The sequence below is a fragment of the Capra hircus genome, chromosome 24 (assembly GCF_001704415.2).
Source record: "Capra hircus breed San Clemente chromosome 24, ASM170441v1, whole genome shotgun sequence".
NCBI lineage: Eukaryota > Metazoa > Chordata > Mammalia > Artiodactyla > Bovidae > Capra > Capra hircus.
The window spans coordinates 2,303,535-2,316,104 of NC_030831.1; the positions used below are offsets into that span (position 1 = coordinate 2,303,535).

Consider the following 12,570-nt stretch of genomic DNA (forward strand, 5'->3'; position numbering starts at 1 on the left):
CAGGGTGGGGATGGGAGGGCGGGGTCCCCGTGACCTCAGTGGGCCTCCCAAGCGCTGCCTGAGCTCCTGGGAACCCTGGTGCCAGCAGCTCGAATGTGAACTGTGTGGACCTCAACAGCTCCTGAGACATGGTCAGCACGCGCCTGCACTCAGGCCCGGTGAGAGACACCAGGGAGCCGCTGCGGTGGGGGGAGGGGCTCTCCATGGGGCGTCCACAGGGGACTGCACGTGGGAACGCTGTGTGTGTCAGAGCCACCAGGGAGAAAGGGCGGACGGTGGAGACCCACAGTTCTGAGCCAGAGACACCTGTGCTGGGGCACACGTCGAGCAAGGCAATTCTGTTGTGACTTTGGTTTGGGGATTTTTTTTCCTGTAATTTAACAAGTGACCCCATGGACTGTAGCCCGCCAGGCTCCTCTGTCTATGGGATTCTCCAGACAAGAATACTGGAGTGGGTTGCCGAGCCCTCCTCCAGGGGATCTTCCTGACTCAGGGATCAAACCTTGGTCTCCTGCACTACAGGAAGACTTTTTTTCCCTTCTCTTTCTTTCTTGTTTATTTTTATTTTCCACTATCTGAGCCATCAGGGAAGCCCTAGAATAAGAAAGTAAAATCACAGGTTACAGTCTGGGCTGTAAACTTAATTAGATATGCCACCTAAAGCTACTATTTTGAAAACCAAGGCAAAAAATGTAGGTACAACCAGTGAGTCTGAGCCCTCAAAATGAAGGAACAAATTTTATTTTCTATCGAAATATCTGAGGGATGTCATATGGGGAGAAAGTACATGTATATTATACGTACCAAAAGCTCCTCTCTGGGAAGCTGCTGGAGGTTAGTGGCAAAATGAGGTCTGTGGGTTCAGAGTGGAGTTCAGGGTTTGGGACTCCTGCACGGCAGGAGGGAGGGTTGTTGGGACTCTGGGACTTCCTGGTGTGTCCAGGCCCTGCCCAGAGGACCAGCAGCAAGGCTGGACTACAAGCCTCCCCGCGGTGAAGGCATTCGTGGACAGACGCAGGCTCTCGGCAGGAGGATCAGAAAGTGACCTGAATGCATCCCTTTTGTTCTGAGATGATGCCTTTCTTGTTCTTTTCTTGTACTTTCCCAAATTCCCTTTCTTCCTTTTGTGTAGGCTGCTGCTGCTGCTGCTAGGTCGCGTCAGTCGTGCCTGACTCTTAGCGACCCCATGGACTGTAGCCTATGAGGCTCCTCCGTCCATGGGACTTCCCAGGCAGGAGTACTGGAGTGGGGTGCCATTGCCTTCTCCATCTGTGTAGGCTAGTACATGGTAATTTCTTGTTTTCTCTTAATGTCTTGTTCAATCACTAAGTTATGCCTGATTCTTTGAGACCTCGTGGACTGCACCACACCAGGCTTCTCTGTCTATCTCCCGGAGCTTGCTCAAACTCATGTCCATGGAGTCAGTGATGCCATCCAACCATCCCATCCTCTGTCATCCCCTTCTCCTCCTACCTTCGAGCTTTCCCAGCATCAGGGTCTTTTCCAGTGACTCAGTTCTTCACATCAGGTAACCAAAGTATTGTAGCTCTAGTTTCAGCAATAGTCCTTCCAATGAATACTCAGAGTTGATTTCCTTTAGGATGGACTGGTTGGATCTCCTTGCTGTCCAAGGGATTCTCAAGAGTCTTCTCCGGCAGCACAGTTTGAAAGCATCAGTTCCTCGGTGCTCAGCCTTCTTTATGATCCAACTCTCAGAGCCATGCATGACTACTGGGAAGACCACAGATTTGACTAGACGTACCTTTGTGTCTTAGCAAAGGTGAAAGCTTCCCAGAGTTCTAGAAAGGCCAGTCTGAAGACCTCACTCCTCATTTTTGCTGTTTGACTGCTCCGTGAAGCCGGGGAACCGCCCTTGAAATGAGAGTGATGCACGTGAATGAACCCGCAATGATGATGTGTGGTGGGCTAAGCCTCTACCATGCAGTTTTAAAGTGTATTCTTGGCAAAACCTCTAATTAGCTAAGCAATGATCTTTTTTATTGTCTCTAGCTTCATTAAAGATCCGGTCAGCTGTGAATATGAAATTTTATTAAACTTCCCTGATGAAATTATAGTTGCATGATCCCTTAGGTCTTATGTTTCAAGCTATCTAATCACAGGAATTACAATGTTTTAAATTAATTATAGTGAAAAGAAGCCCACCATGACTCACATCTTGTCAACAGAAGGTTTTCATTTTGTTGTTAAATTTAATAGACGGACTCGCCTTCACAGAGGGGGTCTCTAGGTGTGTGTTATTCTAGTGAGAGGAGGGATACAGTCCTGCTCTGACAAACGTGTGTACTTCCTCCTCGTGTGAACCTGAGCTGCTGTGTGGTGCCATTACTAAGTCATGTCCGACTCCTTGCAACCCCATGGACTGCAGCACTCCAGGGTTCCCTCTCCTTCTCTGTCTCCCGAAGCTTCCTCACACTCACATCCATCAGGTCAGTGATACCCTCCAACCATCTCACCCTCTGTGGCATTTGAAGATATAGGAAAACTCAGAGGTGAAGCCATAGCCGTCCTCAGGCTGGCCTCTCCTGGACTCAGGAGGCTGTAAGTGGATCCCGGGGGTAGAACAAAGCCGCCACCACGTCGGCCCAAAGCTGGGAAAAGCTGTGAGTCCCAGCCAGACCAGCGCTCTCCCCGCAGAAGAGGAAGGTGCAGCCTTCCCTAAGAGCCCAGAGGGTGGGATACAACAGCGCCTTCAGGGGCTCAAGGTCATCAGCATCTCTGACGCTGACCTTCCCTGGTAGTTACTGGGCACGGGGGCGTGGGTGAACAGCAGGTGTCACTGGACGTGTGCGGTGCTGGGTTAAAGGGTCATCCTGGTTATTTGGGGAAGGAATAGCTCCCTGGCCACTCCTCCCCAGCCTGTCAAGAAAAGAGCAGCATTGGGGGCCACCCTGAGCATCCTGCCTCTGGGTCTGGGATGTGGCTTGGCACCTGCATTGCTTCTTGTATGCTTACACACACACTCACACATAGGGTTTTGATGCAAGTCGGCAATGGAATATAATTTCCAGGAGTGTGATGGAAAACAGCATAAGGTATACAATCTAGGTAAAAACAGTCATTTAAATATAGAACAGCGCTCACTAAGTCATCACGGTTTATCTGAGACCATCGTGTATGAAAACGTGATGTATGTCATTTTCTGGTTACAGTGAGATGATGGCTAAGTGGCAGTTATATAGACAAGCAAGGACTCAGAGCTTCCGCGTGGTTGCAGGGAGACATGTCCACTGTCAGAGCTGCAATGTGATTTTCAGGATCCCTCAACTCAGCCTTTCTGAGTGTTCAACAGGCATTAGCACATTCTGCCAAGGACAGCTGGTGTAGTAAATTGTGAGCGGATGGTTATGCATGCCCGTGGGGTGGGCAGGAAGGGGGTGTGTGGGGAGGCAAGGCAGCCGCTCCCACCCTGCAGAGCGCTGGGGGACCCGGGGCCCTGTTGCTCGCAGAGGAGGCCCTGGCTGGGCTCTGGGAAGCCCTCCCATCTCTCCCGGTCAGTGCCTCTGTTAAACAGAATGTCTCAGCTGTTGGCCATCTGCAGTTAATGTCACCCTGAGAGGCAAAACCTAGGGCCAGGTAAAGGCAGTGGGAGCCCGCGTGGAGCACCCAGAAGTGGGGGTGGCCGGCAGTTGGGGCCTCAGAGTGAGCATCCCCTCCTCCGTGGAGCCCTGCCTCACTTGCTCTGCCTCGGTTTGCTCACCTGAGCAAGTGGCCTCCTAAATGACCTGCTCTGTATGGTTGCTGGTCACACTTATAAAACTTCCAGCGAGAGCTCAGCTTTCCCTCCTGGACCATCACCAGACACTGCATCTACGGAAGGGGCAGCCCGGGTTGACCCCCAACAAGCCCAGTCCCCGCGTGTGCCACTCCAGGAGCCTCAAGGTGCCAAGGACAAGCGTGCGGCCCCACCTCCCTATTCATGACCACAGACACCACCGGAGGCTCGGGGCCCTCGCTGGTGGGCAGGGGGTCAAGGCCCGCCTCTGGAGACCCTCCTGGCGCCACCTTGCAGGTCCTGGCCCTGCACACGTGGCAGCCTGTGCTCGCTGTGCCGTCCACATGGTCTGGTTTGCTGCAGACAGCACAGAGCACAGGTGGCTGAAACGGCCTGGGAGATGAGCCCGCCTGGTGGCTGCGCTGCACGTGAGGGGCTCGCCCAGCGCCTGCGCTCGGCTTTGCACTTGGGAAAGGCAGGGCAGGAACGCTAAGGGCTTTATCTGGAACCTCAGAGCCGTGATGAGGGGTTTCTCTGAACCTCCACAAATGGCCAGAAAGAATTCAGTTGTGCAGGTGAATTCATTTGTAAGCCAGAGCTCTCTAGACCCTGGCATCCAGCCTTTGGGGATGGAAGGAAATTCTCTGTTAAAAATGGTAGAACAGCTGCCATGCTGAGAACAAAGTTCTTCCAGCTGAGAAGAGAGCGCGGAGTCTGGGTTCTGTTGCTTGCTGGTGGAGTCCGGCCTGGGAGACAGCACTTCTGGGTTCAGTACCTCGTGCCAGCCCAGTGACCCGAGGGCACAAGTCTGGCAGGGTCCCCACCTTCAGGGACGGTGCTGCCAGCTGGGAACAATTTAGGTGGACCTGAGGCGGTTCCTCTGTGAGGCTGACCGCGTAGAAGCTGCGTCGAGAGAAGCTCGGTCCAGCTGCCTGGAGCAGACCTCCCGGTGGGTGGGGGCTGGGGGGCAGGTGTCAAGGTCAGGGGGAACAGGGGGCGGAGACCAAGCACATGGAGCCGGGTGCACCGCGGGGCCTGGGGGAGAACTGAGAGGCCGGAGCAGCCCGTCCTGGAGGGCGGGGGAGGATGCTCCTGAGGGCCGAGGCAGGGTCGGTCCTGGGAATCATCAAGGTCACGGTCACGCCAGAGCTGAGCGCCCAGCAGCTCCCGCCCCATGAGCTGCAGGGCCCAACAGGGCCGTGAGCAAACTCAGCTCAGGGGTAAGGAAAGGGAGAGGTGATGTGGTCAGGGGCGTCGGGAGTAACCCGGGAGAGACCGCGGACTCCGGCCCGGGCCTGCTGGTGGCGGGGGGTGGGGGAGGGGAGGGGCGGGATGCCAAGGGCCCGCAGGCCAGGTGGTCACGGCGAGACCCTGGGCGGAGCCTCCCCGGGGGGTGTCATCACTGCCCCGATGTCACCATCCTGGTCTGCAGGGTGGTCTGTGCCCCAGAAACCACCTTCCAACTTACTAGGTCCTCAGCTTCTCAGAGACATTTGTGAGTTTAACACCACCACCCTCAAAAGTGCACTTCCCTAAGTTTCCTGGGGTGGGTTTACCCATTAGACAGAGGTGTGATTTTTTTCTTTAAGACATTTTCTTGCAATTTCCTGTAGAATCTGAATGTAACTGAGAGAGGATTATAAATGTCTGTTGGGGTCCTGCCAGATCCGAGCCACTCATGTTGTGCACCAGAGCTCTGCTCCAGAATTACCGTCTAAATAAGAACTCTGCCCCTTCGATGAAAGCTGTTATGAATTGACAAAGTAACACTGCACTTGTCCTTACCCAAAATGCTGCAGAACCACAGATTTTAGCTTCTCCCTGGGCTCCTTGCATCCCGGGAGAAGCAACTTCCAGGACACAAACGCCCTTCTCTGTGCCTCACAAATAACCATATTCAGGGACACAAAGGCTGACTGTTGTAAAAATATTAGTATTCAGATGCGCTTGTGTTTCGTTAATGCATTTAACCACGTATAATATAGCGATTGTTTCCCGTTCACATTTGCATTAATTTATATTAGCCACAGAATCTAAAGCACAGCGAGAAAAGCAGACCCTTTCTGTTGCAACCTATAAATTAGCTCTGCGTCCATGTAAAAATCTACAGCCTGGTGCCGGCCACAGCATTCTACAGGGTGCTTTCTCAGGACGGTGCGAGGTGGTGAGGGCCTGATATGTGATAGATATGAGTGCTTTCATGTGGTTCATTTAATCAGTGTCATAAACGATGTGCCACGCTCTAAGTGATGGGTTTGTAAGGCTTGTAGCGTGGCTGGCGTAAGGCACAGTTGACACCTGTGTGCACCGTCTTAGGAGCAGGAAAGAGACCCCAGGACCCCAGGGCCTGGCTGTTTGCCAGGTACTTGGTGTCCGACAGACATTTATGATGTCCGTACTCCGCTTTGGGAACATAGGTCAATATAGTGACTGCACAATGAATGTCACCCATGGGACAGTCTCTTGCCCCCTCTGATTTTGTTAAAGGAGTGTGCAACCATTCAGTTTTTGTAATTTGTATTGTGGAAGTAGGTGTTGTAGATGTAAAGCCTCCCCTGAATACGAGTGATGAAAGGAGAGGCCCTCCATGCAACCATCACCCAGACTGGCCGACCCTTCCTGACGCCCCCGGACACGACCTTGGCCCTGCCTTGACTTAGCCCCTCCTACCTGTGCTCACCCGGGACCTGTGCTCAGGCTGAGTCTTCTTCTCTCTTGAGGTCTGTTCCTGCCCACACCCTGCTCCTTGACTGTCTCTGGGCACTTTCTGGAAAAAAGGGGAAAAAAAAAAAATCCATTCATCTCAACCCCTGAAGCCTGCACAGGCTGGCCAGCCTGTCTCTTGAAGCATCCTCCCCTCAGCTCCCCCCTGCACCATCCCCCTTTACCTCCCCCTGCCAGCCTCCTCCCCACCGTCCCCACTGCATCCTGCCCCACCATCACCCCTTCCAGCCCCTACTGGCTGCCTGTCTCCCTCAGGCCTCACACCTGCCCCCTGGGGCTCCAAGCCTCCCTGCTCCCAAGTGAACACGCCAAGCTCCTTCCCGAGGACTGTCTCCCGGGCGTTCTTCTCTGCAGAAGCACGTTGCCCCCCACCCCCCGCCCCCCGTCCCTGAGCAGCCACACTTTCACACTGTCCCCTCGGTAGGTCGTCCTGACGCCTGTGTCCCGCTTCCTTTTATGTCGTCACTCGACATGACATCACACACTGTGTCTGTGTCCTACGGCAGCCACAGCAAATGACCGCAAACAGGACTTGAAACGGCAGGGAGCTCTCCTGTCCCGGCTCTGGAGGCCAGAAACCTGCACGGGGTGTGGGCAGGGCAGCGCTCTCCCTGGTGTCTCGGGAGGGGCTGCCCTGGACCTCCACCGCCCTGAGTCCTGGAGACCCTGAGTTGTGGACACACCAGGCCATGGTCTGCTTCCACACCACGTGGCCTCCCCTCCGTGTGTCTGCATCCAGATGCCCTCTGCTCACAGGGACACCGGTCACTGGGTCACAGCCCACCCTACAATAGTGTGACCCCCATCTTGACCTGATAACATCTGCAAAGACCAGAGGTCCAGAGAGTTCACATCCATGGGCGCTGGGGGTTAGGATGTGGACACACCATCTAGAGGACGCTATTCAACTCATATTGCTCATTCTCATCTCTGTTCATGAGACAAGGACCACATTTCTGCTGAACTAGTGCAGGACATTACGTTTGCTAGGTCCTCGGTAAGGCTGGGTGGATGGATGGATGTGTAGATAAGTGCATGGATGGGTAGATAAATGGATGGATGGATGGATGGATGGATGGATGAGTGGATGAGTGGGTGGGTGGATGCTGTTGGTAAATGTCAGTGAATAGATTGCTGGGCAGTGAGATGGATGGACGCTGTTACAGGAAAGTGTGAGTATACCCACAATTTTTGTCGATGAGTAATAAACTTTGGAGAGGAATGTTCAATTATACCCACCTTGGTAATTGAGGGCAAGATGAGGTCCTGCCATTCTTAAGAGAAATGCTGTGTATTTTTGTGAAAAGCTAAGGGAGAGTGGTGTGCAACACGAGACACCCCCTTCCCACTCAAGTTTTCTGATTGTCACTGCTTGCAGAGGAGAAGCTCAACCAAAATATCCTGAATAAGCAGTTCTGTCCTGCAAGAGGCCTCTTGTGGATTCTGGGAAGCAAAGAATTCTAAACACCCCGTTTCTTTAAGGCATGAATTGCAAAAGACGTGGGAGGTTCCATTTTTACTGAGAACACTAAAAATACCTTTTGCCAAATACGTGCTTCCAACACGCTTGGCTTGGGCACCACTGGCCTTTTAGGTGATAAATGTGCCGTCAAGGTGCCCAGAACCCTGGAGCCTCCCAGGGCAGGAGTGGCAGCACCCAGGGGCGATGATGTGCACAGCTGTGTTTGCTCGGGGAGGCCTGGTGCCCAGTCCGGAGCCCCTGAGACAGTCTCCAGGGCCCCTGAGATGCAGAGCCGCCACCGAGAGAGAGGCTGGGGCCGGGCGGGTCCTTCCCAGGGCGGTCAGGGGCCACACAGAGCTGCATGGCGCCCACACCCTCCGTGGATTCTGTAGGAGACGGCCAGTTCGCCAGCCGGGAAGAAAGCGGCATTGTCCGCGGCCCGCTCTGCACAGCCGCGTTCACATCTCGCTGTTGTTTGCAGGAGCGGCAGATGTGGTCCCGAACAATGGGGCCCCCTCGCAGGGCGCGGCGGTGACAGACTCCAAGCGCACAGCGGACCCGAAGAATGCCTGGCCCGAGGCCAGCCCAGCTGACCCGGGGGGCCGCCCCCACCTGGTCCGCCTCTTTTCCCGAGATGCCCCGGGCCGGGAGGACAACACCTTCAAAGACCGGCCCTCGGAATCAGACGAGCTCCAGACCATCCAGGAGGACAGCGCGGCCGCTCCCGGGGCGGTGGACGCGATGGCGGCCCAGAAGAGACCCTCCCAGAGATCCAAGTACCTGGCCTCGGCGAGCACCATGGACCACGCCAGGCACGGCTTCCTCCCCAGACACAGAGACACGGGCATCCTCGACTCCCTCGGCCGCTTCTTTGGCTCGGACAGGGGTGCGCCCAAGCGGGGCTCAGGCAAGGTGAGCTCCGAGGAGTAGAGCCGCGACACGGGCGTCCCCGGGGCAGTGAGTGGGGCGGGAAGGGGACCCGCGGGTGGACTCTGCCCCGAGAGGAGGCGCAGCGTCTTGCTGGAGATGCTTACAAGCCCTGGGTCTCAGCTTCTGAAGTCCCCACCCTCCTCCCCCCGCTCACCAGGGATGCAGTTGGAACGTGGTTCGGGGTGGAGAACATTCTGCGTGTGCCTCTCTGGGGGTGGCGTGGGTGTGGGCGCCGCAGAAAGGGAGCCCTGTGCTGGGGCCTCCTGTGTCTAGCGCTTGGGGGCTTGAGTGCTGGTTCGGCTTCTGCTCCCGCGTTCCGGGGTCAACACGGGGCTAAGCGGATTTGTTCTTGGAGTCAGTGCCGCTAGCGTCGTGTTGCTTTGTAACAATACTGCAATTGAGGACTTTGGGACAAATCTGAATTCGCTTTGAGCAGACGTTGTCTTTTGTCTGAGTCACAGAGGGGAATAAATGAAGTGTGTCTGTGAATCAAAACTATGATTTTGTTACTCTGTTTGAATATAGAGTTCGCGCTTTCATTATTTAAATGTTCTATAGATAAAAATGTTATCACAAGAGGAAATTGCTCCTATTGTGGTCCAGGTTGCAGCAGTGGCTACTGGACTTGATGGTGAATAGATCTTTTATAGGCGACGTTTCATTGAAGAGCTAATACCCAAGTGACAATCAGATAGCAAACACACGGCGTGCGTGGCACCTGATTTTAGAGCGTTGGATAGCTGGGGGATTTTGGAAAGAGTGAGACTTTCCATAAAAGCCCCTGGTTTATTGGGGGTGCTCACAAAACTCCTATGATGCCCTTTGCTTCTGGCTGTGTCCTGTGCTTATTCTGAAAGGCCCAGGAAGGCACGAGGCTTCTGAGTCGAGTGTGGGCAGAGGCCCTTGCTGTCCTGGTCTCATCCTCAATGCTGGGACCCTGGGAGCACGGGAATTTCTCAGATTTGCTTCAGTCTCTAGCTACAGTTCTTAAAATGACTGACGATCCTGATGTTGCTGAAGATAAACAGATGTCAGCTGCGCCTGTATGGTGTCAAGCTGCACGGAGGTTTTCGGGCACCTGCTTGGAGCTGAGATCTGTCATGTGGTCTAGTGAATAACTCAGCATACCTTCTCGGCTTCTAGAGTTTGTTTCCTGATGGTTTCCTTCTGCGTCCTGTACTTCGGGGCAGTCTTACCTCCCCCTGAAACATGGGTCAGCTGACCCACCTCTAATGCTATTTCAAGCCAAGATGCTATCCAACCACACTGGATCCTGGCTGCCTAACCCAGTCTTGCTATTATGCAAAGCACCCCACATGCATGCAGTCTCACCAGTTTCGAAACCGTAAACTATGCTGCTTAACCCAAAGGAAAAATACAGGTGTGCAGACTAAACAGCTGGAGAGCATCTACTATAAAACAAGCTTCATTTCAGGGTGACAGGTTAAGCTAAAATCAGACCGTGAAAGCATTCATTTCAATTGTTGTGACCTTATCTCAAAATGACTGTATTACACATACATGTTTTTCTTCCTTTGTGTAAAAGTTCAACATTGATTGCATAAGGTCTCATATTCCTCAACATTTTCAAAGAAAAGATGCCTCAGAAGTGGACATCCATGTCGCAAACTAGCCTTGCTAGATTATCAAGGAGCTAGATCAAAACATTTTCACAGGATTTAAAAAATAAAAACAGTGTTGAAATAATTGATTTAGTACTTTTAAAGTATCAATTCTGTTCACGCCTGGGTCTTGAATAAAGAAGATTTTTAAATGAACAGCTTTGCCCTTTGATGCCAACGAAATCCATTAGAATTTGAATGTAAAATCATATCTATGATTGCTTATTACAGACACCGGCTAGGATACATTCCTGTCCAGTATCTTTGCTGAAAATATGCAGTGGGGCTTCCTGGAAATACGTTTCAGCTCACCTGTTTTCCTGTGGATATTTTGTTCACTTTTAAACTCTGGAGGTGTGAGCATAATACACTCTATGCCCAATGATACACTTTCAATGCCTAGAAGCCTGTGGTTTTTTATGGGTGTGGGTTTGTTTCTTGGTTTTGATTGTATTTTTGCTTTGCTCTGTTGATAAACCAGGAGAACCCTCATCTTATTAGATGCTAGAAAGGTCTTTTGGACTGAAGCATGTGAAGCTGAATGGAGCCCTTGGCTCCTGGAAAAGGGGCTGTTTGTCACCTGCCCCCCTCCTCTGAGGACACGTTGGGGGCCCCAGGGTGAGCAGCGCCCCCAGTCCTGGGAATGCACCAACACACCCACCCTTTGTGCGGCTGGGAGTTGGCATTCAGGGAAAGCACACACAAATTCCTTGAGAAGGCATATTCTTTTGAGAGCCTTAAATGAAAAGTGCATTCATGGAGACCACTCGCCTTTGTTGCGGGAGGAAAGAAAGACGGAGTTGTTGCCTTTGAGGAGCAGGTTTCCAAGTCCCTGGACAGTGGGCCCCTGTGAGGGCCAGCGCTGTATCCTCAAGCTTCACCCCAGAATCATGACCCCTTAGCTTGGACAGTAACCAAGGTGGCCACCGTGACCTGGGCAGCCCCCTGGAGCGGCTCGAGGAGGCCTGTGCCGCCTTCTTCCACGCGAGCCCGCCCTCCTGCAGGCGCTGTGAAGCAGGCTTAGGTCCTGGCCATTAGGCCTCTTTCCCGCTGCTGGCTTTGCGGTCAGAGCCGCGTGGACCACTGGTCTCAGCGCCCATGGCCATCCGTGTCCAGCCTCCCCTCCCTGCCTCTGGTCTTGACCGTGAGGGGTGAGAACCTTTGCTGCCATTTAGTGCCCTGGGGACAAGCAGTCTTGGAAATTAGTCACAGTGTTCTGTTCCCTGCCTTTTCCCCACTGCATTTTAACTTCACTCACATTTTAGTTGTACAGTAACTGCTAACGCTTCATTGTTAACAGGGTACCCTAAATGCTGGAGATGTGTTCTGTAACCCCCGGAGAGGGGGGCTTTGGAGGGCGACATGAAGGGCACGGCAGGAAGGGTCTGGGCAAGGTGCCCCACTCCGTGTGAGTCTGGCCCCGGGCTCGGGGCCAGCAGAGCTGTACTCATTCACCTCTGCTGGGAGTGAGTCCGCTCACAACACACAAACCGTGAATCTCAGTGTCACCCACCCAGCCACGCAGCACGTGGGTTTGCCAAGAGATGTGGCCAAAGACCTTTCTAGAGAAAAATCTCTTTATGCTGGGTGTACTTGTTTCCACACCCAAAGAAACACTTGCTGAGATTTAATACAGGAATTCCTTCTGAGGTATTAATGTCATTCTTCTGATCGATTATGGATCAGTTATTGATTGGCTCCCAGTACTTCGCTGTGTCCTCCTGTGGCCTCCACACCCTCAGCACTCCGGGCAAGAGGTTGGTCAGAATGTGACGCCCCTGTGTGCGCGGCCATGTGCTGGTCCTCCGAGCAAAACGTTTGTAAATTGTGTTGATGTATTTAATGCTGATTACCTTCTGCTGTCTGTATTCTGATTTGATTTTGTGATGACCTTTTACCTTTTATATATCTCTCCCTTTTTACGCATTTATTAAACATTTTAACAGACTAATTCATTGCACGTGAGTTTTTTAAGTTGCCTTTTTTGACGACCCTCCCTTACTAAGCACATGTGTGACTGGCTTCCTGACAGCAGCTGAACAACAGGTGAGTCTGGGGCCTGCGCACCCCCTCTGCGCTCAGCTTTCAAGCATCAGCTT

The 12,570-nt window shown here is 53.1% G+C and overlaps 1 protein-coding gene across 2 annotated transcripts in view; it reads left to right on the forward strand.

The window, feature by feature from the left end:
* MBP (myelin basic protein) overlaps positions 1-12,570 on the forward strand; it is a 108,700-nt gene that overhangs the window by 66,215 nt on the left and 29,915 nt on the right. For both annotated transcript variants that reach the window (XM_018039439.1, XM_018039438.1), the window contains exon 4: positions 8,401-8,831. In XM_018039439.1, the coding sequence (XP_017894928.1) occupies positions 8,401-8,831 (431 nt within the window). The remainder of the gene's footprint in view (positions 1-8,400; positions 8,832-12,570) is intronic.